At 57.0% G+C, this 26,026-nt stretch overlaps 1 protein-coding gene across 2 annotated transcripts in view; it reads right to left on the bottom strand.

The window, feature by feature from the left end:
- The window catches only part of SYT6 (synaptotagmin 6), a 50,181-nt gene that overhangs the window by 12,885 nt on the left and 11,270 nt on the right, over positions 1-26,026 (bottom strand). For both annotated transcript variants that reach the window (XM_054564687.1, XM_054564688.1), the window contains exon 3: positions 23,863-24,421. In XM_054564687.1, the coding sequence (XP_054420662.1) occupies positions 23,863-24,421 (559 nt within the window). The remainder of the gene's footprint in view (positions 1-23,862; positions 24,422-26,026) is intronic.

Below are 26,026 nucleotides of genomic sequence, written 5' to 3'. Positions count from 1 at the left end.
AAAACAAGGAAGGGCTCCGTGGGCACGTAAAGGTACACAGGGAGGGGATGAGAGGTGCACCCCCCCCGCCTCCTCCCACCCCGCAGCCCAGATGAGGCAGGGCCCAGCCTCCTCTGCCTCACAGCCCATCCTTGGGAGTGTGTCATTCATTCGTTATCCACCTACTAAATGTTCATAAACATGGGGAAACAGTAGTAATAAGACAGACCAAGTCCCAGCCCTCCCAGAGCTTGTATTCCAGGGGAGGGAGGCAAAAATAAACTGAGCAAGAGAGCATCCGAGGGCAGCAAGGGAACCAGGGACTTAGTGGAAGACACCATGGGTCCAGCACGTGCCTGGAGGCCTGAGAGGTGGCTGCCGAGCAGAGCCAGAGCGCACGGGGAAGGGCACGGGGCTGGGGAGGGGGCTCCAGGGAGGTAGCGCCACCTCCGAGGGGTTTGGATTTTATTCCCTGTGAAAGCAGGGCAGTCTGGAGCCCTCAGCAGGGGTGTGGGGAGTGGATGGCCGGGAAGAGCGGGTGGACTCCACAAGGCTCCCGACTGCTCTCCCTCCTGCAGCCTCCACACTGTTCTGCCTTCGAAATGTCCCCAGACTCCGAGTCCCCCTCTTTCCCTCCCCTCGGCACTACCTTCGCTCTGATGACTTGTCTCCTGCCTGCACCTCCCGCTCCCTAACTCTCCTCTGCTGGCCTGTCCCACCTCCCCTCCCCGCTGCAGCCAGGGGCTGTTCTGCTGTTCTGCTCAGGATCCTTCGGGGGCTCCATTCCACACCTCCTTTGTGCTTGGGAAACCTCTTCTTCAAATGTAATACCGTCCAGAAGCCCAAATGTATACAACCCGATGAAAAGTGGATCGGAGACAGGGCGCCGGGCTCCTTCCTTCCGCCCCTCCCCGGAACGGAGTGGCAGTCCAGCCTCTTCAGGCTGTGGCCCTTGTCTCCCTGCCAGCCTCGCTGCTCCGGGCGCCCTACACAGCAGCCAACAGCCGCTAACACTTACTGGGTGTTCACGATATGCCATGCAGCCCTAAGTGCTTCTGTCTATTAAACCACATAATCTTCACAAAAGCCTAATGAGGTGGGCACTACCGTTACCCTGTTTCCTAGATAGGACACTGAAGTACAGAGAGGCTCTGCAACTGGCCCAAGCGCACACAGCTGCAAAACGGCAGGGCCAGGACCAGGCGGCCAGCGGGCGTGGCTGGAGGGCCCGTGGTTTGGGCCACCGCACCACCCTGCCTCTGTGACTCTGCTGTCCCCACACCCTCCAGACTCTTCTGTGTGGCGATGGTTCCACCCCGTTCCTTCCACGGCCTGAAATAACCTCTCTATGCTTCTGAACATGCCGGGCAGCACTGTCTCCAGGCCAGCTGTCCTGTTCCCTCCTCTGGGGCCACCTCCCTCACTCCCCTGGTCTGAATTGGGGTGTGTTCCCATTGTCCCAGGATAACAAGTACCCTGGTGCAAAGGCAAGGCCCCTCTGGGACAGAATCTGTAGGAACTGGTCAGGGGCTGCAGTGGAAGAGGAGACTGTCGCCCAGCCACCCGAGGCCCCATGCTGGCTTGGGGCCTTGCTGGGAGGGGAGCCAGGGGTGGGCGTTCCAACCCTTGGGTGCTGAGAGGGCTCCTGCTGGGAGCACCGGGCTGGCTGGCGCGGGCGGGCTCCTCCCGGGCTCCTCCTCAGGCCTGTGCTTCCAGGGCTCCGGGGAGAAGGCTGGGGGCGGTGGAGGAGCAAGGGCGGGTGCGCTGTGATGCTCAGGCTCCCTGCTGGCCTCTGTTTGCTCTGAGTTCCAAGCCTGCCTTCTCTCTCAAGTGCTTTCTGGCCCAAGGGCTTTTGCAGCGTTATGAATAAATAATGGAGCAGAATCAAGGCGCCTTAAAGGAACTCCATGAACTCCAGCGGCAGCCTGCGGTGTGGACACTGCGAGCTTGGACCCCGTGGAGAAGACGGGGACCCTGCAGCTCACGTGGGGGGGGGTGTGGGGGGAAGTGGGTGAGGTGGGCGGAGGGGGTTGGGGAGGGCCGGGTTTGGCCCTGGGGGACACTGAGAGACCAAAGCATATCAGCGGGAGGCAAATGTTGCCCTATCTGAGCATCTTCAGGGAAACAGATGGTTTTATTTAGGAAACTTTCTCAGCCTCTCGTTGGTGAACCTGCCCTTGAAAAGAGGCTGAGTGCTTCACACGCACCATTACTTTTGGGCAAACGCCCATGACTCAGAATCACGCTTGGGGGTGCAGATCTCTTCCCAAAGACTTTCGAAAAGATGGGTGCAGAGGGAATGGGGCTGCGCGGGGGCGGAAGGAGCTGGAGGAGAGCGGAGTTGGGGAGGTTCTGGAGGAGGGGGAGGCAGCACCTGGTCAGGCTGGAAAGTCTGCACCAGGGTGCCCATCCTGAGGAGCCAGGGCCGCGGACCTCACTCTGGTCCGTTCCCTGGCATCTTCATTGATAACAGACAGGAGTAAAAGGCACATGAATGAAGTTAATGGATGAGAACCTGTCTTCATTTCCTGGCTCAAGCAGTCCTGCTGAGTGGCTGTCAAATAGCTCTCAGTTTCCGAGGAAGAGGGTGGGCATCTCAGCGGGGAGCATCCCACCTCCGTGGAGCAGGGCTGAGTTGGGACGGGGCGCTCTCAGCAGGAGGGAAGGGGTCCTGGGCCCAGGGCGGGGGTCCCCTGGGGCAGCTGAGTGGTTCTGCCCACAGGAGCCCAGAGGGTGCCAAACGGGCAGGGCCTTGGGCGCAGGCCAGGGCACACCCCTGAACCACCACTGACTGTGGCTTCAGCTTCTTTCTCTCTCTGCCGACCGGGAGGCGAGGGCCTCCCCACGCCTCCTGCTCCTGGCTCCCCGGCATCTCTCTGTCCACTGGGGTGAGGCTGCTCTGTGAGAAGCCTCTTTTAGCCATTCCTGGAGAAGACCATCACTCTAGAAACAGCCGCTTCCACTCCCTCCCTGCCTCTCTGGCTGAGCCTTCCAGGATCTTCTGGACCCTCCTCCCATCCCTGCCTCTAAAGAGCACAGTTCGCTGGAGCTCAGTCCAGGGCCCTGCTCGCCTTCTCATCCATAATGGCAGTGCCGATCCCCACAGTCATGACTCTGAACTTGTCGCCCCTTCAGGGACCCGCCTTCCAGGCTCCAGGCTCGTGCAGCCAACACATCTCCCTGGGAGCGTCTCACAGAAGTTGAACACTTCTCGGAGGCTCCAAGGCGAACTTGCTCTCCCATTTACAGTCTCCCCTTTCCACGGCTCAGGGAAACAGCCACTCCATCTACCTGGCCGCTCAGGGCGGAGACGAGGCGCCACCGCAGGTCCCTGCCTTCCTCTCTCCTTTGCATTCAGTTCATCACCAAGCCCTGGGTTGGTTCGATCTCCAAGTTCCACCTGGAGTCTACCCACGTCTCTCCTCCTGCAGTGCCACCCAGAGGGCCAACCGTCTCTCGCGTGGGACCTCCCTGCTTCCTTTCGTTCCCCTGCCCCATCGCCCGCACAGCGGCCAGAGCGCTCCTTCAGAACCGTAAGACGGATCACAGCGCCTCTGTTTCAGACCCTCCACCAGCGTCCCCTGGCGTTGGGCATGGACCCCTCATCCCCCACCAAGACCTATGGGGCCCTTCACCAACGGGCCCAACTCTCCCCCACGCCCCTGCCAGGGTCCTGCTGTCCCCCCCGCCCCCTAGCCATCCGCCCCTCTCCTTTCTTTCAGCTCCTCAGGCATCCCAGGTTCCTCACGTTCCAGGACTTCGCACACCCTGCTCCCTCTGATCATTCTTGCCCCAGCCCTTCCTGTGGCAGGTGTCCCCTAACCCCTGGGGCCACTTCCTCCCAAACCACGCCCCTTGCTGTAGACTGCGTGTTCCTGAAGGACAGAGCCAAGGTCTGTCCCACCAGGACTTGTGGGTCCCAGAGTGAAGGAGGCCCTCCCTCTCGGGCTCGTGGGCGCCTCCTAGAGGGGCGGCCTCCTTAGATCTTGCCCCCCCGGCCTTGCTTCACTTCCTCTAGTTCCGGCCCTATGTTTTGTGCGTCCCTATTTTTTCCAGGCTTGAGCACAGTAACTGGTATACAACGCATGCCCAAGAAGTATTTGTTGAATTAATGAACAGCTCCACTTTGTGGGGCTTACGGGGGCGGGGCTTACCGGTTTAAGAAGGTGGCAAAAGGGATGGGTGACAGGAGTGTCCCTGTGCATAGCAACATGACCTCGGGGTAGAGCCTCAGCAGGTGCTCCTCGGGTGAAGATCTCCTGCACCGGGATTCACACACCGGGAGGCGGGGCTTGATTCCTGAGCTGCACCCAAGATCTGCTGAGTCAGAATATCCGAAGGCGGGGCCTGGATGTGTGGATGATTGACAGGCTCCCCGGGTGATTCTTATGTGTCCTAGGTTTGCAACTTAAGGAGATTCTGAGGCTGCTGGGTCTGACCCTGTTAGCATCTCTGTGACATGGAACATGTCCCCTTGGAGCACGACCAAAGCCACTGAGTACCTGTGCTGCTGGACAAAAGTTACGGTCGTTAAGGGCCTCCTCCCCTTTGTTGGGTGACAAGGGTTCCGGTGGATCAAGCCACGTGCGACCCTCAGGGAGTGGCTCGCTCACCGCGGCCCTCACCTTCTCCCTACACACCACAGGTGCCCTGGAGAGCTGAACGTTAGCAAGAAGACATCTCACGCACATATAGAGGGTTAAAAAAACCCAACTGGGTAGAGTTTTAAAGATGACTGGCTCCATTCTGTAACCACTCCACATGGCTTCCCTCCGAGTGTGGCTCCCTGACCAGCAGCATCAGCCCCACTGGGAACTTGCCAGAAATGCAAATTATCCGGTTCCACCTTCTCGGGGGCTGGGGGTGGGGGAGGTGGGGTCCAACAGTCTGTTTTAACAAGCCCCCTTGGGAAGTCTGAGGAACTGAGAACCATTGCCTCATCGAGTTCAAAGAACCAGTTGAGCATGTCCACTGTGGCCAGGATTCTGCAGTCTCTTACACTTCATTTAGCCTACTTATTTTGGCAATCAAAGCCCAAGTCAAGAGAGAAGGGAACTAGCAGATAAAAAGTGTCTAATAGTTTGTAGAGTCCATGCTGGACACACTTAACATATCTTCAAATTCATTTCATTCATACACGATCCCTCTGAGGAACCAGGGATCCTCAGCCAGGATTACAGCCAGATTGAGGCTCACAGAGGTTAAGTCACTTGCCCAAGGGGACGCCTTGCCCCCTTCCCCCTCCCCTTCCCTCTCCCTGCCGCTGCTTATTGAGGATCAGGCGCTAAGGACCCGTGGGCCTCCTGAAGGTGAAATTTCTTGGTGTCCTGGAAGCAGGAGCACTAGGAAGGAAACCTTAGAGGCTTTGAGTTTACCTCCCTCCACGTGCCGCAGGCTCCTTCCGCGGGAAAGGGTGAATGGGTGGCTTCGCAGCCTGCATCACAGACAGACTGCGAGCGGGGCTATCTCCTGCTGACCTAAACCAGCCAGTGCGGCACCCCAGCCTCAGCCCGTCACTTGGCACGAAAAGCACCTGTATGTCATCCTCTCGCAAGGTGCTAAGCTGCCTGTGGATACTGCCTCGTGGGGGAAGTTGGGAGAGGAGGAAGCTGGGCCAGCGGCGGGCGGAACCCTGGGCCACAAGCCCCTGTCCCCATGCAGAAGCTCAGTGGAAGGACCCTGGGCTCCCCTGGGGTGCAGCCACCAGGCCTGGGGGAGGACATCCGTAAGGGCAGACAGTTGGGGCGGGTGATGTTTTTCCCTCTGTCCCCTGCAGGGTTGGAGTTCTTATTCTCACTTTTATTTTCTTGCTTCCTGAAGTCCTGAGGTGGGGTGAGGGGTTGGCGCGCAGTCCCCGTGGGCTTCCTGGGAGAGCTGAGGGTGTCATGTCTCAGGTTTCATTCCATTGGTGGCATCTTTGCGGATTGGAGCAAGGCAACAGCCATCACGTCACCGGGCGGCAAGGCTGAGTGACTGGTCAACTCACCCAGCTCTAGCCTCCACACTCCACCCAACAACCAAGGCCCCTTTTCAAAGCATGTCCCTCACACGTTTCTTGGTGTCCCATCATCCGGAAGTCGGGAAGCAACCCCTGACGCCCACCCCAGTGTCCCCCAGGGCGCTGTGCCCTCCCCTCCTACTGCCATCTACCCGTTCATTGCAAAACACAGACGCTGTGCCCCTACAGCCTGGAAGGCCTGTGTCAGATTTTACTCCATCTTCCCTTTCCTAAGGGCGAGAAGCTGTTTTCTTGAGTAACGTTTCACGGCATTTGGGCCTCAACTAGACTCAGAATTTTCAGCTGGGGACGCTGGTGGCAAGCTGGGGTTTTGACTCTTTATCCAATCAGCGGGAGAAGATTACAAGTCTGGGAATCAGTGCACACAGCCCCAGTGAGGGATGCATGGGGTTTGGGGCAGAGCTCAGGGTTCGAATTCCTGCCCTACTGCTTTCCAGCTGCATGACTGTGAAAGGCATTGAACTTCTCTGTCTGTGACAGTGAGCATCGGCCACCCTCGAGGGGGTCCCCAGTCAGGCGGCTGCTCTGAGACCCGAGTTTGCAGGCTTATGAGGAAACCACAAGGAAGACTTTCCTGGCTGCTAGTGGAAAAATCAATACTCACATGTAGCAAGCATTTGATTTGTTTGTAAACCTCCCATTCTCTTTCCATGTGGCCAGGCGGTGGCCCTGCACCACTGGGTGTCCTGTTGAGAGCCCACCTGGTAGGCTGAGGGCCAGGTGTAGACTGTGGGGTTCAGAGGCCACCAGTCCTGGCTTTAGGCCCCGTGGGAAGCTGCACTAGCGTGTGGGGTGCCTCTTTCTTCCCTCTCAGCCCTGGGCTTCCCCACCCACCTTCAACAGGTGGGGTTAGGGAAAGCAACTTGTGGGTCTTCCGAGGCTCCAGGCTCTAGCAATAGGAAAAACTTAGGGCTAACACTGACCTTAGAGCCAGAAGGCTGCGGTTCAAATCCCAGCTCTGCTGCTAACCCGCGGAACGATGGAGGTCAAGCCACTGTGCTTCCCTGAGCCGTGGCCGCCTCCCCTGTAAAGTGAAAGCATTACACCAGATGACCTCACCTCCTCTTCAACACAACAGGGTTAACCGTGGGAATGAACGATGGGCGCACTCAAAGCCCTCACCAGGTGTCTAGGGCGCAGCAGACCCTTCGGACATTTCATTAAACACTTGGGTCCCTTCCTGCTCTGTCCTGCTGTGGCGTGGCGTCTGGTGGCCAACTGGGGTTGACTTCAGCCATCGCCATGGGGCCCTGTGACAATGCACCACCGCTGGGAGGGGCGGGCGAGGGAGGAGGGAGCCTGGCTCCACCACGCTCTGTGCCAGGCGGCTGCTCGGAGCCAGGCCCTGGATCTCCTCTTCTGCTCTGCTTGTCCCGAGCACCATGATGAAACGCCAAATTAGCGCCATTATTCTAACACCTTTAAAAGTTACAGGCCGCTTGTTCTGCCAGCCAGCTAATGTCGCCATTGGTGAGCTCGTGACACCAAGTGCAGAGTGGCAGGAACAGGGAGCGAGGCCCAGGCTGGGGGGCACCCTTGGGGGTGGGGAGGGGGGTCGAAGGAGCCCAGGCTCCTGCCTGTCACTGTACCAGAGCCACGGCTGGCAGGTGTCTGAGCGCCAGAGCAGAAGTTCCTGTTGAATTAACGAGAACTCTATTGGAGGGATGGCCTTGCGCACTGCTGGGCCCAGAAGGGTCCCCGGGAAGGGCCTGGTCTGGAGTCAAGGCAAGGCCAGACCCCTGCAGCCCCTCCCATTCCTGAGAGGGAGCCAGAGACTCACCGAGGATAGTCGAGTAGTGGCCTGGCCTATGGTGGGAAGGCAGGCTTGGCGCCCGCCAGACCAGCGCGCCAGCCTGCACTACCCCACCTCTGAGCCTTGGCCCTGCGTGTGTGGCCATTTCCTTCGTCCTGTTCTCCACACGCATCCTTCCCTTCTTAAGCTTCTGGAAATTTAATCCCAGAAACATCCATGCCTAATCTAGCCAATGCATCACCCCTCTGTCTCCGGGGCACTCCTGCGTTCATATGATTTTTCTAAGCAATGGGAGAGCTCTGGGTTTCATCAAAATGTTAATGGTGGTTATCTCAGGATAATTGGCTTACAGTGAGCAGTGTTTCATTTTTTGTGGCTTTCTGCATTTTCCAAACTATCTAAAACAAGAATGTAATACTTTGCCTCGAGACAAGGAATGGTAGAATATATTAAAGTCACATAGCTCTTAAAAAAAAAGATCTCGGTTTTGGTTCCCTGTTCTGTCACTTGAAAACTGTGTGACTCCGGGGCATTTCCTCAGTTTGCCTCATCTGTGAAATCAAAATTCTGATTTCTTACTGTGCTGAGAGGGTTAAACAAGATAATATATTTAGAAAGTGCTCTATAAGCACATTAGATATTACTGTTGTTAGAATCAGGATCGATAAACTGTGGCAAGAGCCCTGAAGGTTCTTCCTTCTGGATATTTTACTATATCCTCACTGCAACCACGTGCACTATAGGTTATTTCCCCCGTTTTACTAATGAGGAAACAGAGAGGGGATGTGGTTTGTCTGAGGCCACACAGCAGAGGCAAGATCCTGGCCCTGGCCCCCGGCTCCACGGCCTGCTTCCCTGCAGGTTTCGAAATGCATTGCAGAGGCCTAGTGGATCCTCACGGACGGACCAGAGCTGACCCTGTCGCCTTTGACAGTCCTACCCCCTTCTCAGAGCCTCAGTTTCCCCAGGAATGAATCCAAGAGGTATCTTTCTCCTCCTTTCTCAGCACATGGGAGACACAACCTCAAGTGGAAACACCTGTGGGCTTATTCTAACCACTTGCATGGGTACCGAATACCGAATAAGGCACATAATCTTCAGGACACAAGGTTCCCTCCTCAAATTCTTCTTTTCCAAATGCACATTCTTAGGACAACCAGAAAGTGCCCCACGCTGGGGGGCTGGAGTGGCCTGGGGAAGGGGAAAGTGACAACAAGCCAATCAAGCATGCTGGCAGGAGAGCCAGCGTGTGCGCACGCGGGTGTGGGGGCTGCCCAGGCGGCCCAGGGCGGGGCAGGCTGCCTCAGGCCGGCCTCCCGCAGCGCGCGGGCCGAGCTTCTCCCCTGCTGTCCCAGGTTAGAGGAAGCCATCGCTGAGCCAGAATGTCTCGGGTCAAAAACATCGCCCAGATAGAGTTGGGGAAATAATTTTCCTTAAGGAACGCTCACTCCCTGAAGAGAGCTGGGTGTCTGCCCAGTCTTGGAGAAGATTTACTAACACCAAAGAAGAAAAACAAGCCCCGTCAGCAAGAACTGGAATTACACAGGCACTCTCTGCCTCTCTTTTCTCCTGACCTCTTTTTCTTCCCCCAGACCTACCAAAAAGGCCCAGAAGCAAGGAGAGAGTTTGGTCCCCTAGTTCCCCACCACCCCCTGAAAGCCACTTGAGAGCCTTGACCCCCCACTTCAAAATGCCTGTCCACCCAGGGGCCGCCGCCCCGGACAGCTTGCCGGCTCCAGCGCTCTCCCCAACGCCAGGCCTCGGCCCACCCCCCACGGAAGCTCGAGGCGGAGCTGTTCCCTGCCCCACCCCCGCCCGCCTCTCGCCCTTGCACCAACTCTCAGTTAATATGCTGTACTGATTTGGGGGAGGAGGTGAGGAAGGCTCCTCCGAGTGTCACACTAGCGGGCCCCTGGGGACTGACTCAGCTGGAGACGGTTTCTGACAATGGCATTTTCAAACAGGTGCCTCCAGTCACACGGCCAGCCTGTCCCCAACTTCTCAAGAAAGGACATGCCAATCATGGCCACATGACATATCGCCAGAGCTGTTTTTCTCCCCAGAAACTGGACTGTTCCCAGCACGTGGTCCAATGTGTCACTACAGAGATGTGAGTCAACCGAAGGCTCCCTGAGGACGTGGACTCACTCAGCCCCCCGGGGAGGAGCCTCACGACAGTCTGCTCTGGGCAGGGGGCAGCCGCTCCCCGCCACCGCAAGGACAGGGCTCCCTCCTGTGAAGGAGCTGCCTGGGGGGGAGGCAGGGAAGGGCCTGGGGCTGCCAGCTGGGGAGGGGGCAGGAGCGGAAGCTCCCTTTTTCTCCCACAAGGTCCCCCTTCCTCTTTGGGGTTTTCTCTTTGGTTCTAGCTCTCCACTTCTCTGCACTCTCTTTCAAGCTCTGACACATGGGGGCCCAGATCTGGCCTCCCGGTCCCCATGGCTCCTCTGAGGTGGCCGGGCAAGGTGGGGAGGAACTGCTCTGCATACTAATGTGACAGAGGAAACAAGCAGAGACCATGCAAATGGCACACAGGTAGAGGGCCTTGGGAGTCTTCCTCCCCAGGCCCTCGGGGCTGGGAGAGTTCATGGCCCCTCCCTGGGACTGTCCCAGGCAGCTCCCTGTTCATTTCTGGGGAGCGGCATCCTCTCTTGTCTTGTCCGTCTGTTGTGTCCCGGCAGCCTGAGCGTGTCCTTCCTGCCTGAGAGCCCACCCAATCCTCCACGGGCCCGGGGCCTCCCTCCTAGGAAAGGCTGTTTCCTTCTCCCTGCGCTGGCAGAACCGGGCAGGTGCCGATGCAACACGCTGCCCGCTTCTTGTCTCAGGTGGCAACTGCACCTGTCCCGAAGGCGGGGCTTCCTCCCCGCACAGCGATGGCCCCACAGGCCCCTGTCGGTGCTCACAGACTGTCAGTGGCCAGAGCAGCTCTTAAGTAACCAGAGAAAACCAGCGCCCTGTAAAGCCACACCTGCCTCCTCTAGAGGGCGGAGCCCATCAGGGGTCCCTGGGACCTCAGGGGCTCCACAGCTCCAGAGGGAGGAGGCGCCACTGCTCAGCTGAGCGCCTTTTCGGGCTCTGGCTGTTCAAAGGTGGGGCTGGAAACGGGGCACAGGTGCTGGACAGAACTAAACTGCCCAGGGCAATTTAAAGGTCTTGTTTGTTGGTTGTGACGATGACCCAGGCTTGGAACCTAGGGGACTATGGAGAGGAGCAGGCGGCCGATGGGACCCGGCGTTCTGTGGGAGGCGTGGCAGGGAAGGGCCCTTGGGCAGGTGCCCACCAGGAGCCCCGTGTGAGGTGGGGCTCCTCCTGGGCAATGGGAAGGTCCATACCCAATTCCCATGGCAACACACCTCCCCTGAAGCTCGGTGACCGACTTCATGTTGCTTGGGGTGCACTGCAGCTGGACTTGTGTCCTGTGACTGGGTCAATGAAGGAACAGCCACGGGAGGCCCAGGGAGAACATTCCAGAAAAGGCAGAAAAAAAGAACCAGGGGACCAGAACACCTGCTTTCCCCATCCCAGGGAGGCGGGGCCTCGGGGAGAGCTGTCTCTCCGGCTCCGGGGAGGGAGGCAGCAGGTAGAAGAGCCCGGAGCACGGGGTGGGGCGACTCACCTGGTCTGACTCCTGGCTCTGCCTCTCACTGGTTTTGGGACTGTGAGCAAGTTCTCTGGGTTTCCTCACCTGCCAACTGGGGATAATAACGGTCCTCACCCTGCGGGGTGGTGGCGAGGATTCACCATAAGCTCAGGCACTCAGAGCCGGGCACGTAGCGGGCGAGGGAGCCCCAGGGACGCCCCGCTTCCCCCTGCAACTGGAATGCTGCATGCGCGCCATAATCTGGGTCTTGTTCTCTCATCCATTCCCCATCTCACCTCGCCTCCCTCACCCCATATGTACTCAGACTCCTGATTCTGATGACGGTATAAAACAGCCCCTGGGGAAACCAGTTTCATTGTCAAGGATGTGGGTGCCCTCCCTGAATTCCACGCTGTACTAAGGCCAGACCATCCCTGCAGGGCAGAGCTCCAACATCAGTCTTCGAAACCACCACTGGTATTTCTCAGGCCACCAACACCGAGAGCAATGCCAGAGAGGAGCGCCCATGGGAACATCTTGCCCCGCCTCTTCTCATCCCATGACCTGACTCCCTACTCTAATCCTCCCATCCAAGGCCAAGTGCAAAGTGGGCTCTGTGGAAAAGCCTCCATCCCAACTTTCGCGGCTGCCCTAGAGAGATCCTCAAGGTCATTCTTTGTAGAGAAAGGAAAAGGCATTAGATATTCATGGGCAATGAGTAGGTGTCAATTCAGACACAAGAGGAAAATGTGGCTACATGGAACAAGTGATGAGGATGAATGAGGGCCAGATGGACACAGGGTTCGCGGGCGAATGGGACAGACAGGCCACATCTTTCTACATTATTGTTGACACTAAAATGCCGTAAAAATATGCTAGCAATTGGGCTGGGTGACCTAGACTCTACAGCTGGCCTTGTCTCCTTCCTCCCTCAAGGTATAAATATTTATGTGTAATGGGGGGCTTTGAGGCGGGGGCTTTGTTGGCTTACGGTTGCAGGCATTTTGACAAAGTCTCTCTTTCCTCTTTGGTTTTTTGGCTGATGTTTCTCGTTGACTTGCCTATTTCCGGTCCAGTAGAGATGGGGAATCTCTTCCATGGAAGGGAAGATATCATCTTTGCTCTGTGCCTTTGGGGACACTTTGAACCTTGAACTCTAGGTCTTCCCTACCAGATAGAGAGGCTCACAGGCCCAGAGTGAACACAGTGCGTGGGCAACGACCTTGGAGCGGAAGTGGGGACGAGTGGGGCGGGGGGGAACAGGGCAAAAGAATTTCCTGTGAAAACCTAGAGACAAGGCAGGCAGTGGACAGAGCACAGCACTGAGTCTCATGAGACCTGTGTTCGGGGTCCAATTTGCACAGATTCACTGAGCCACCCCAGACAGGTGGCTTCTCTGGCCTTCACTTGCTCACCTGTGGCAACAGGACATTGGGCCAAATAATCCCCAAGGCCTATGCAGCTCTGACCTTCCCAGAGCCCATGAGAACATGGATGCAAAACACCGTGGTCCGCGCGACACCAGGAACCCCTCAGAGACTGCCCCACCTTCCCCAAGTCCGTTGCTATTCTGCTCAGAGTCACGCCCTGTGAGCTGTCCCTCTGAGCTGCTGCTGATCCAGGGGACCTGATGCATCCCCTCCTCCTGAATGAATCCTAGAGTCTGAACTTCCTTGACTGTTCAGAGTGGATGTTTGGCAGTTGCTTCCTTTGAGACCAAATGCTCTCCCTCTGGGAGAAAATGCCGCTGTGGGTTATCCGGTGATTGACGCAGCGAGGCAAGCACAGGTGCTCTGGGCAGCAAGGCCGGGAAGCACACAAGTGCCCAGGGTTAGAGGAAGAGATTTCTGTTGATGTATGAGCTTGCTGACGAATGATTTCCCATTCATTCTCGTGTAAGGGAAAGATGGAATATTTATATGGCGGAGCCGACCACATAAAGAGGGGCACCTGGGGCCGGGCGGGGCGGGGCCAGCCGCCTGTCAGCCTGGGCTGCACCAGCTGCGGGCAGACAGGGAAGCAGAGCAGGGCCGCCGTCCAGTTGCCACTGGGAGCCGGGCTCTGCAGAAAGCCCGCAGGGTGAGCAAGGGGGCTGTCCAGATACTAGGATTTTAGCAACAGCGAGATGGGAACTGTCGCCACTGTTCTGAGAGGCCATTTCCTCTGAAGCTGCAGGGGAGGACCTATTGTAAATGGCCAAATTTAGAAATGACTTCAGGGAGAACACGAGGCCACTCGAGCGGTTATTGAGCAACTCTGCTTACAGCCAGGTCAGAGCCCTGTCTGGACCAATTAGCTTTATTTTCTGGCACTGCACAGGAAACCTTTAACCCCGCATACCCAACACCAGCTGCTGGTCCCAGTTAGCCGAGTGGAAGGGTATGAAGGGTCAGTGCGCGTCCATCACCTCTGCGACAGGGATGCAGACTTGGTGCACCTGCCTGGGCTGCAGGGGCCCTGGCGCCCCTCTGGGAGTGGGTGCCCATCTCCCAACTGACCTGCTGCCTGTGGGACGGGGCCTGGCCCCGCACCCCACCTCTCTACCATCGGGGTTCTCGGTGGACTTCCGGCCATCATTTTCTAGGGGACCCTTGGCCCTTGGGGAGTCCCAGAAAAGTCAAGGTCCTCGTGGCTTCAGAACCCGGCACCTGGTGAGCCACATTCTCAGGGCCTGAGCTTTGAGCGTAGAGGGGCCCCTTGGTGCACCTCCTCCCAGTTTCCTCCCAGTAGCGGTAGGACGTGAGCTCTGAGGATAGGGCTGCAGTTCTTATTTGGAAGCAGAACGCACTGTTCTCGCCTTCGACGAGCCACCCAGCTGCCCTCTGCATGGCCAGGGGCTGGGGGACAGACTGGACGGGGGCCTGGACTGGACAGTCACCCGACAGCCTGAGCGCGGAAGTGCAGGAGGAGAGCTCGGCATTGCAGAGACCGCGGAGCGTGAGGCCGGGCCGGAGGGAGTGTGGTGGTCCAGGGACATTGGCAGGGACAGGCAGGCCAGAGGCAGCTCCTGCTGGCAGCCCCACGCGGCTTCTGACTCAGGCGGCGGGCCCGGAGGCCAGGAGGGCACCGCCAGGGCCTGCTGGGGCCAGGCCGCTTAAAGCAGGGCTGGCCAGCTTCCTGCATTATTCAGGGCAGCTCCGGCTGACCAGCTTGGGGAGCAGACTTCGCGGGCTGGGCTGGCCGCCAGGGCCCAGCCTTGCTCCCTTCATACCCCCTGGGGCTTCCACATGACCCTGATCTGCCATGCAGGCCCCTCCTGGAAAGCTCCGCCTGCCTGCTTCTGTCCAAACACTCAGGAGTTCAAGGCGCGATTCCACAGATGCTGAGGCCTAGGGGCAGACTCCGGGCCGAAAGTGTGGTCTCGGCCGGGCCGCTCAGCGCAGGCTGGGCTCCCACCCACCCCTCGCCCCTGCTCCTCCCCACCTCTCCCCCAGGGTGGGGCCTGTTCCTGGGCCCCACCAGGGACACACTGCAAAACCAGTTTTCCTCGTCCTTTAAACCTCATGTCCGGGACTATGTCAGGGACTATGCACTTGAAGAAGTTTCCCTAAAATGGTAAACCCAAGTCCCAGGCTTCTACAAGTGATCTTGTCCCCAGTCAGGCTCCACCCAAATGGCTCTTGTCCAGGCTGATGGCGGACGAGGTGGCCAAGTCTCATCCTGCATCTCCTGGGAGCTGCCACCATGGCTGGACCAGGGGATTTTCCCTCTCAGTCAGGAAACGCTGCCCCCAGGAAGGACACTGCCCCTTCCTGGGGTGCCGCCCGTGTCCCCGGCTGCTGGCCATCAGTCCCCTTTGCCAGCTTTCCCTCATGGGCCTCATATTGAAACAGCAGAGTTTCCCAAGGCTCAGTCTTGGGTCCCCGTCTCTTCTCAAAACTTGGGATCTCGACTAGTCTCGTACGGTTTTCAATACCATTTATGTGCTGACACCGCCTCCATTTATTTCTTTAGTCAAAGCCACTCTCCTGAACCCTGGACGCTGTATCCAAGTTCTTTGTCAACATCTCCACTTGGATGTCCTAAAGGTACCTCAAATGGAACGTGTCCAAATCCGGGTCCCCGATCCTCCTCCCCAAATGGGCCCTTCCTCCAGGGTGCCCCGGCTCCGCGCCTGGAGGTTCCCTCCTGAGTGGCTCAGGCTGCAAACCTCGTGTCTTCCCTTTCTCTCCACCCTGGACGCCACACCCAGGCTACCAGCAAATGCTGAGTGTTCTGCTTTCCAAATACAGGATGGGGCGAAAGTAGTGTGGAAAAGGATACAATAACTAGTAAATAATAATACAAGAATCAGCTCTGTGTTTTGTGTGCTCACAACTGTAAACCCGCTTTTGTCGCACCCTGTGTCTCCAGTCAAGCCACATCTTACAGCCCCACCTGGACCCCTGCCCAGGCCACCGTTGTCCGCTTTTTGTGGCAAGAGCCTTCCAACTGGTTCCCATGGCTTTGCGCCAGTTGCGGTCTATTCCCAACCCGTCAGCCACAGGGAACCTTTTCAAGTTGTGACGGCGGAAGCCCGCGAGCCTCTCCTGCCCGTCTCCTCTCCCGTTTCGTCCTGTCCTCTCCCCCCTCCCCAGCCCCGTTTCGGGTCCGCCGCACTGGCCCTCGATGTTCTCCGAACAAGTCAGGCGTCCTCCCGCCTCAGGGCCTTTGCCTCTGCCCTCCTCCCTGCCGGGCTGTCCCCTTCCTCCGGATGTCTCCGCCGGTCTCCCCCTCTGCTCTCTCCGGTCTACCCAGACGGCCCCCTCTCAGGGAGGCCTCCCCAGACCCCCAGGCTTGCCCTGCAGTCCTGCCTTCCAGCGCCCTCCCCAGCCCCACCGCCCCAACATGTCCCCGCCTTACGGTCTCCGTGCCGCTGTTTATCTCGCGTATCTGCCTGTCTTGCCGCACGGCAGCACGAGCGCCATGAGAGCAGGGGCTTCACTGACAGCTGCATCCCCCGTGCCCAGGGCTGCGCGTGGAGCCTCCCCGATGTCCACACACATCGCTGTGGAACACACAGTTCCAGAACTATCTCCCCTGTCGCCCTCACCTCTCTTTTTTCTTGGATTGCCTTTTGCTCGTGCCCTTTGCTGGCCCCTCTTGACTGTGGGTGTTCCCCAAAGCTCAGTTCTTGTTCCCAAATTCTCTTTCCACCTTCTCTCACTCTCGCAGCTTCAATAACCATCTCTGTCTCTCTCCCTTTTTCCTTTTAATGCCACTTACTTGGGTTCCGTTGGTTGCATTTTTAATTCCTCTGAAACCTCCATTTCCCTGTAAGCCCCTTGAAAGCAAGAATCATATTTGTCTCTTCAACAGCCCATTGTTCTAGGATCCACACAAGTTCTTAGCGGGACCTCTGAAGACATGTTGAGTGGATGAAGATTCATTATGCTTCTCTCTGGCTCCGCCTACCTCCCGGCCAGGCCAGGACTGGGAGGCTGAGAGCCAGGGTGGGCACTTAGAAGGCGGGCACCAAGCTTCTGGTCAACGAGCCCTAGGGAGGCTTCCTCCCAGGGTGATTTAATGGGCCACAGCGGGGTCACGTTAGCCGAGTCTTTGGCCTACTTGAAAAGGCCTTCTGTGGCTACCCCCAGATTTCACGCGATGGGAATATGTGGACGCAAGAGATGCAACAAAACTCTTTTTTGGCAATAAAGGCAATGTCATTCCAGGTGGCCAGCCTGCCCTCAAGATCTGGGGCCCCTGAGGACCTGCGTGTCCCCAGGCCAGCAGAGCACCTCCCTGCCTCCCCCTTTGACTGTGAGGGCTGGAGGGCAGGGCTGAGTGGAAGTCCTTGCATTCCCCATGCCAGCCAGCGCCTGGTGTGTAGCATCACACCACACATAGTTACTGCAGAAAGGAATGGAACCGCGGTCTTACGCATGAGAAGTTCTCCCTAGATCCTCACCCCAATCCAAAGAAAACAGAGAAACACATGCTCTCCCCTCTGAGTCCCCTCTTTTAACACTGTCCCCCTTCACTGCCCTCAGAGCCAGGCCTGGGACTTTCCTTTTCTTGAAACTTCCTCAGACAAATCTCATCTGACTTTGATTTCTTTTCTCGGCCTCTCCCCACACTCTGCACGCGGTTCGTAGCGCAGCGGCTCGCATAGTTTGGTAGCAGCTTCCTGAGCTGGTCTGTCCCCACCTGTGCCCCCTGCGTGTGAGGGGCTCAGGCGTTCGGGGGGGCCACTGCGCATGCTCTGCAGTTCCCATCATCCCCGGCGCTCCGAGGTGGGGGATTCGCTCTTGGCCCCCCTCTCCACAGCCCAGCGCCCGGTCTGTCCCCAGCAAGTACTCGAAGATGCAATGCCAGCAGCACAGGGCTGACACTCAGTATGTGTCTGTTGAACGAAAGAGGGATGAATGTCAAGGTCAGCGCCCACAGGCAGACAACTGAGAAATGGCGGAGGAATCCAAGGGCCAGCACAAGAGCTGTCCCTGCAGTGGGAGGGAGCGCCTGACCAGGCCACACGGGAAAACACAAACCGAACAGTCTGCTGGACCCCTTGACATGCTGCTCGATTTCAGTAGCGATGTCATCGCACCCCTCCAGCCCTGTGGGGGCCCATGGACTCTGCTGACGGCCTGGATCTGAACCTTGGCTCTTGCCCACTTGCTCCTGGGCGAGTCACGTGACCTGGAACCTTCTCTTCTTACATACAGGGGGCGATAATGAGGACCGTGGTCAGGATGACCTATGATAAAGCTGGGTGTGCTCTGCGCTCCTAGTGGGAACTCAAGCAATAACCAGCGTATCCCCAGTAAGTGGGGGACCCGGGAGGTGACAGATGGGGAGGGAACTCACCCTGGCGCAGGACTATGCCATGTGGGAAAAGGGGGAAGGCAGCTAGTAGGTGCGGCCTTCCCTGTGGCAGGAAGCTCCCGGAGGACATTGCCCAGGAGCCGAAAGAGAGGACTGGGTCCTGGCGACGTTGAAGGGAGGAGGGTCGGCCTATGATCTCCGGGGCTGGGCCTTCACTATGGAGACCACGCTCCCGGGACTGGCCCCCCCTGCTCTGCGAAAGTAAGAGTGCCAAGCCCTCCTCTACAGGAGAGACTCAGAAGCCCAGGACCTCAGGCCTCTGCAGCGGGTTTCACGCTGAGAAACCGCAGCCCTGAGAGGGGAAGTCACTTGTCCAAGGCCACACAGGAACACATGGCATAGCTAGGACAGGAACCAACATAGGAATGATAGTAACCAACAACCAGTCAGAACAGGCGGTCCGACTGAAGTGGGGCGTCCGGCCTGGGAGTGGTAGGGCGACCCACAGGCTGAGCTGAAGGAAAGGCACAGTGAGAATGCGGCTCGGGATGCTGCTCTGTGACACTGCTGTCCTGGGCATCTCGTCTCTGTCTTTTATTTAACTTGCTGCATATGATACCACCATGACCTGTACGCGGTTACTATCATCTTGATTTGCTGATGTGGAAACTGAGGTGCGGTTTAGGTAATGCCCCTGCGGTCTGAAAACTAGAAAGTGTAGAAGCTAGAACACAACACGGGTTTGTTTGGCACCAGCGCCTGAGCTCTTTGCACACAGCTCTCTGCTCACTCCCAGCCGCAGGCTCTCCAGGGAGACGCTCAGGTAGTTGGTGTCATGTTAGGCCTCCCTCTCTCCCTGCCGACTCTGAGCCCAGGCTCCCTGGAAGTATACAGAGCGCTCCGTCACCCCCCAAACAACACTCACGTGTAACACACATGCAACACACATGGGTACACACACACACGCGCGCGCTCACTCTGACCTGCCGGGGACCTGGTAAAGCAGAGAGACAGCTGAGTCCATTACCATCAAGCACAACACATATTTATGGCCCCAATTACAGCCTTCACCGGCCACCACCACAGAGGAGCCGGAACGGCGACAGGAATAGTATGTGTAGTGAGGTCTGAGGCCTCTGTGGCAATAACTACAAGATTAGAGAGATGTTAGCAAACCTCAGTGACGGCTGCTCTATTATAATGATAAATCTACAGCTTTATGTAGAAATAATGAGACTGGGGGCAGGAGAGGGGGGAGGGGAGAGCAGGGCGATCTCAGCCAATCGAAGTTGTGGGTGGGGAGGAAACGGCAAGCCACCGGGAAAGCCCAGCAGCCCATCGGGGCCTTAGCCAAGCCTGGCAGGATGCAGGGCACCAGGGCAGCCCCGCCTGGGGGTGGCGTGGATTTCATGAACTCCCGCGATTCCTTCCCACATGTGGGCTTCGTAGTGGGATGGAACAGTAGAGGTCCCCCACTGCCCCAGCACATCTAGTTTGCCTACCGCTCACCGCCCTGCGGCCTGGAGCGGGGTACAGTAGTTCACTGCCGCCCAGGCTCCCCTCCAGATTGACCTGGAGGTGGTGAGACGACTGTCCCTGTGGCTTCAGATTTGCAACGAACAAAGAACTGGACTCCTCGGCTGTACACTCCCTTTCACTAGTCTTGAAGCTCCATGTTCAGTCGTTGTGAGAAACAACACAAATGCACCAGGCTTTGCTGCTCCAAACCACCAGAACACGGGGGCAGAGGGACCCAAGGCAAGGGACAAGCCCGGCTCCGCCTGCTGCAGCTGGATCTGATTCTCTGATACGAGCATGAGAAGCAACAAGGGGGCAGCATTCGTGGACTCCTGTGACCTCAGAGAGCCCTCCGGAGCCCCCTCTCCTGTCCAGCCTGTGGGTTGCTGACCCTCCACTTCAATCCCAACTGGTTAATCTCTTTGTCACTTCAGACCTCTGAAGGGATACACAGGCTGGGTCTCCTCACCAACCCTGGCTCTACCCAGTTTCAAAATGGCCACCTTCTCCAGGAAGCCTTCCCAGGTTGACTGAACCCAACTCCACTGCTTCTTTACTAACTCTTCCCTTGTGCACCAATACAGATGGTCCCCAACTTAACAGTGGTTCCACTTGCAATTTTTCAACTTTACAATGGTGTAAGAGCTACATGCACTCAGTAGAAACCGTACTTCAAATGTTGGGTTTTGATCTTTTCCTGTGCTCGCGATACGCAGTATGACACTTTCTCGTGACGCTGGGAGGTGGCAGGCAGCCACAGCTCCTAGCCAGCCACACGCTCACGAGGGCGAACCACTGACCCTACAGTGTATGACTGTGATTGTGTTAGGTGTTTGTGTCCAACTGTAGGCTAACATAAGCTTCGAGCATGTTTAAGGTGGGCTCAGCTAGCATGTGATGTTCAGTAGGCTAGGTGTATTGAATGCATGTTGACTCAGGGTATTTTCAACTTAGGATGGACTTACTGGGATGTAACCGCAGGACCAGTGGAGGAGCATCTGTCCATGGTTGTAACTGGATTAACTAAGCCCCTTGTCCTTCGACAAGAGTGTGCCAAGTTCTTGCATGTGTATAAAATGGCCTGAGCAGCCCTGAGGGAACAGTACAAGAGAAAGCCAAATGTGGGACACAAGTCATTCCTGAGCCACGGGGAGCAGCTGGCAAGACAGAATATGATTTGGGATGTAACCAAGGGACAAGAAACACAGTAAATCGAGTGATGGCTGACTTCAGGGAAGCTGCAGAAGGTGGGTTGGTTTGGGCCAGGTTAGGGTGCGGGGGGAAGGCCTGCCAGACAGGGGTACCTTGTGTGCAAAGACAAGACGCAGCGGGGAGGAATGTCAGGCGTGTTCAGGGACCAGCTGGTGGGGCCGAGGAGCCGCAGAAGTTCTGAGCTTGGGGCCCAAGTGCAGCCTGTGGGAGGGAATTGGCAGACGGCACAGGCCGCCGGCTATGCCCATCCGTACCGACTGCCAGCACGCTGGCTGCAAGATTTCATACACGCCGAGCGCCTGGCCGTTCCTGGTGTCTGGGGCTCAGGCCTCTCTGGCCTCAAAATAATTACAAGCTTAGAGTCAGCACCAAAAAAAGAAAAAAAAAGCAGATAAAAGTACTAGTCTTCTTTATTTCCTTTTCCTGTCTTTTGCCTCACTCTTTGCATGCTGGAGAGGTCCCCAGGGGCCTCACCTAGCTGTGACCTCCAGCGCAGACTATTACAGAGTGTGTGAGCCCAGCGTCAGAAACTCCCGGGCCTGGACACCCTCTCTTTTCTGGACGCCTTCTGTTCCTGGCTAGAATGCTCCCCCTTCCTCACTGGTTACCAAGTCTCTCCCCATGCAGCTTAACCCTCCTCGTCTGGGAAGCCTTTCCTGCTGTCCTGACTCTCGGGTCTTGCAGCCTCACACAGTGTAGAGTATTTCCTGCTGTGCATCGCTAGCTCCTGCACGGACAGTTCCTGCCTCTGTAATTAGATGACGCATTTCTGTGGGCTGAAGAGGCTGTCGTCTAGCTCAGCCCCCTCACGCCGCGGGGCCCGGCACAGTGTTCTGCTCGGAGGCTGTAACGGTAGCGATGAGGAGGATAGCGCAGGTGCCGGTTTGTCCAGCACCTTTGGACACTCTGACTTCATTCTGAAGCAGAGCTATGGAAGGGCAATGGGACAAGAGCAGGGAGCACACGGAGTTCTAGGATCCAGGACCTTCGCACCCAGGTGAGGGGCATGCTTGGGTGGGTTGCTTCCACTGGTGCCTGGGGCTGCAGTCCCAGGAAAGGGGGCGCTCTGGTGGGAAGGGGGCAGGCCCTGGCCCTCATATCTCCCTCTCCCTGCGCCCCTGAGTCTCAGCCACAGTGTGGGGTGTGGAGGGCTGAGCTGCTTTTCTTTACCTGCACCGTCACTATAAGGAAGCTATAGCCTTCAGGGCTCACCAAGGCAGGCGTAAACCTCAGTGGTTTATTGAGCAGAGCTGCCGTGGCTGCCTGCCCTGTCTGCCCGGCCCGCTACTGCTGCTGTTCTTGGGGCTGACATTTCAGGAGAGTAAGAGTCGGGAAGGCACTGGGACATTGGACTGGACTGGTCAAAGTCAGCACCAGCTATGAGAATGGGGTGTCCCTGGGACCCTCCCTGGGGCAGAAACGGGGCGCAAATTCTTCTTCCTCTTTGAACATATCAAGATTCTTACTCTTACCAGAGCAGGGCTGATTTTTCCCGCCTCTCTCCTTACAAATTCAACATAGAGGTAGCGTGTACTGACTGCCCAAAGGGAGGGTCTGCCAGCTGAGTGAGGCCCCCTGTGCCCAAGACACACTGTCTCTGCCCCAGAGAAATGTCGAGGGTGATAGGCAGGCAGCTGACATGTGAGGCGCCAGAGGCAAGGCCACTGGTGCCCTATGGAAACGCCCCCGCTGGGCTCTCAGCTGCCTGGGTGGACTCGGAGCGACATAGCGCCTGGCTCTGCAGTGCGCAGCCGCACAGCCTCCCCAGCCCCCACCAGTGCCCTGGAGACCCCAGCTACGCCAGACCGGAGGGCCCTGGGGCTGGCCACCCCCGTTCCCTGCACCAGCACTGACCTCCCTTCTTAAAGGCGAACAGAGCCTCAGCTCCTAGAAACCTGCTGGGTTCAGTCCTGTTGAGTGTGAACAGCCCAGCTCCTCCCTCCCGTGTGGGGCTGGGCCAGGTGTCCTCCCAGGCTGGCCTCGCCAGGCAGTGCCAAAGGGCGGGAGCCCCGCTGTGGGGTGGTCATCAAGTCCGCCCGGTTCTCCTGGGCACACGCTAGGATTGCCTTGATGTTAGGAGCCACCATGCATCTTGCTTTGGCTAATGTAATGTGAGTGGAAGTGACACGTGTCACTTCTGGGCAAAGCTTTAACAGACAGCGCACAATTTGCCACATCCGCTGCCTCCCGACGTGGCGATGGGAGCACCCGTCGAGACGGAGCCTCTGTCGGTGGAGTCCCTGGGTACCGAGGTAGGGAGGAGCCCCAGCCAGGCTGCAGGACACCTGTGATGTGAATGAGAACTAAAGCTTGGTGGCTTTAAGCCAGCAATTTTCAACCTCTTTCATCTCATGGTACACATCAACTAATTACTAAAATTCTGTGGCACACCAAAGAACATATTCTATCTTCTGTTGATCTGACAAAAAAAAATAGGTATAATTTTGGCTCATTCACACTGGACAGGTATCATTGCATTGGCTATTGTCACTTTTTTATTTGACAATCTAAGGAAAAAGAGGTGAGTGTCCCTGACTAAACAGTCAGGTATCGTGTTTTGAAAATTCTCGCGGCACACCGGTTGAAATTGTTGCTCTAAGCCACCAGATCCTAAGCTTGTTTGTTGCTGTGGAATAATCTGGCTCATCCTGATTAATGTGGCCTGTTCTTGATTGCCTTTTCCAGATGCTGCTGTCTGATTCGACCTACGGGCCTGGCCCAATCCCTACCCAGGATCAAAGAGACAAATAACATTACACTGTAGGTGGAAAACGTGACAGTAGCAGGTAGATAGAATTACCTAGAACTTGCGATGGGACGCAATAAACATTCCCTTCCCTTCTCACCCACATGGGGGCTCTGCTGCCCCCCCCAAACCTGCAACGGACTGCAAGCCCTTCCCCTGGGTGGGCTGGGCCACAGTCAGTTTCCACAACCACCCTTCATATACTGAAGGGCAAAGGCCCATCTGTCTCCAGGGGTGAGGGGGTGGGGACACATCCCTCTCAACCCAGAACCAGGAATCTTCCAGAAGCCCAGAGGGCAGGCTGTACTCACACTCGTGGCGTACTGGATATCCTTCCAGATGGAGGTTTCCCGGGACAGGTCGGAGGCCTCAAAGAGGTTGTCCAGGATGACCTCCCCAATCATGTCATGGCGGGAGAAGCGGTCGAAGTCGAAGACGCTAAGGTGCAGCTTGCGGTCGGCCAGCTCCTCGTACGGCACTGGGAAGTAGAAGTTCTCGTCGAAGGTGGGGTTCAGGGTCTTGCGGTGCACCCGCGTCTGCTGCTTGCATTTGCGGTCGGGCAGGAGGTAGATCTTGACGTAAGGGTCAGAGCTGCCGCAAAAGTCCTTGGCAGGGAGGTCGAAGGCCTTCAGGATGCGTACGATCAGGGTCTCGGTCTCGTAGTCGTAGCGCAGGCTGAAGTTGATCTTCCCGCAGCTCTTGGCGGCCTCGGATTTGGCATCGTCCCCATCCACCGACTTCTGCTTGTACAGCTCGGGCTTGATGCGGCCGATGCTGGTGGGTTGCTCTGCAGCCGGCGGCAGCTCGTTACCGTAGTCCACGCTGGAGACGTGCATCTGCCGGGGCAGATGGCGCTTGAAGGACGTGTGCCTGGTGGAAGGCAGGAGGGCGCGGAGGGTGTGGTCAGGGCTCTGGGGCCTGGGTGCAGGTAGACACAGCCCTGGGGCCCTGGCTCACCATTCCCCGGGGCCCCCATTTCCTCCTGCTTTTTGCCCCCTTTCTCTCTGCACACATTTTGCGTGCAGGTTGTTGTGTGTGGTACCCGTCTTAATATATGTAAAGTGGTTGCAGTGGGGCCTGGTTTATAGTATGCTCAATGAATATTAGCCATTATCATTTTCCCTGCCTTTCTGCTAACTACCTGCTTTCTAGGTTTCTTTCCTACCAGACGTGACTCTTGTTCCCACGTTAAACCTGAGATCCCTTAAGAGGAGGACCATCCTTTCCTCTCCTGGATGTGGCTGGTGGCTGTCCCTCCACCACCCGCCCCTGCCCCCTCCGGCCATCACCATAGTTCACATTATTGGGCTTTGCAGCCAGATTGTATAGGTTAATTTTAGCTCTGCCACTGTCTCGCTATGTCACCTTGGGCAAGTTATTTAACTTCTCTTTGATAGAAAACAAAGATAATAAAAGTAACAATTGCACACGATTGCTGTGAGGATGAAATGAACTCATACATATGAAGTACATATTTGGACAGGGCCACCCTGGCTGGTGTGGCTCAGTGGATTGAGTGCCAGCCTGGGAACCAAAGGGTTGCCAGTTCAATTCCCAGTCAGGGCACATGCCTGGGTTGCAGGCCTGGACCCCAGTAGGGGGCGCCCGAGAGGCAACCACACATTGATGTTTCTCTCCCTCCCTTCCCCTCTCTCCAAAAATAACTAAAATCTTAAAGAAAAAAAAAAAGGACAGGGCCAGTGTGCAATAAGTGATATATATCCTTAGCTCTCATTATCATACGGTTTCTTTCATGGGCTCCTCACAGCAACCTGATGAGACATTAGCTCTATTTTACAGCTGGGGAAAGTAAGACCGAGGAAACACGAGCACCTTGTTCGAAGTCATACGATACACTGTAAATGTGACCCCAGCACTCTGATCCCTGGCCTCCAATGTGGAGACCAGGCCTCCTTCCGTTGGGCTGGTCCCCTGACAGCTAGGGATGGGGAGGATGCTGCAGGGACCCAGAAAGCCACCAGAGCCCTCAGTTGTGAATAAACAGAATGCTTCATGCCTGCAAGCATCACTTTTTTTAAAAGTGTTTCTGGATTTAGAGCAGGTTCTTGTTGTTGTGTGGCGGTTGTTGGTTTTGTTTTTTCAGTTAAAGAATGCCATGTTTTCGACTGCTGTCATGCAGGGAACTCTGTCAAGGGTTATAAAGGAAGCTCCATTCCCACAGCGTTACGACTCTCCTGCCCTCTCTCCAGTGCCCTGCAGACTCCTCTCCCAGGCTTTGCTGACATGTCTCTAGACGCCCCGGGAACGTTCATGCCTCTAGACCTTTGCACATCCTCTTCCCTCTGCCAGATGTCTTCCTTTCCCTCCAAACACCCAACATCTCCCACCCACACACATCCGGGTGTGCACCCCACGCACAGCACCCCACGCAAAGGGCTCCCGTTTCCTGAGGGCTTTGCTGGGGCCCACCTCCTAGCCGACTGCCCACCATGGACCGCATCGTCTGAAATGCTC

Source organism: Pteronotus mesoamericanus, unplaced genomic scaffold (assembly GCF_021234165.1).
Source record: "Pteronotus mesoamericanus isolate MK-2021 breed Mesoamerican mustached bat unplaced genomic scaffold, CSHL_Meso_final scaffold_99, whole genome shotgun sequence".
Taxonomy (NCBI): Eukaryota; Metazoa; Chordata; class Mammalia; order Chiroptera; family Mormoopidae; genus Pteronotus; species Pteronotus mesoamericanus.
The sequence above is the reverse complement of the archived record's forward strand: the minus strand, read 5'-3'. Positions and strand labels throughout refer to the sequence as shown.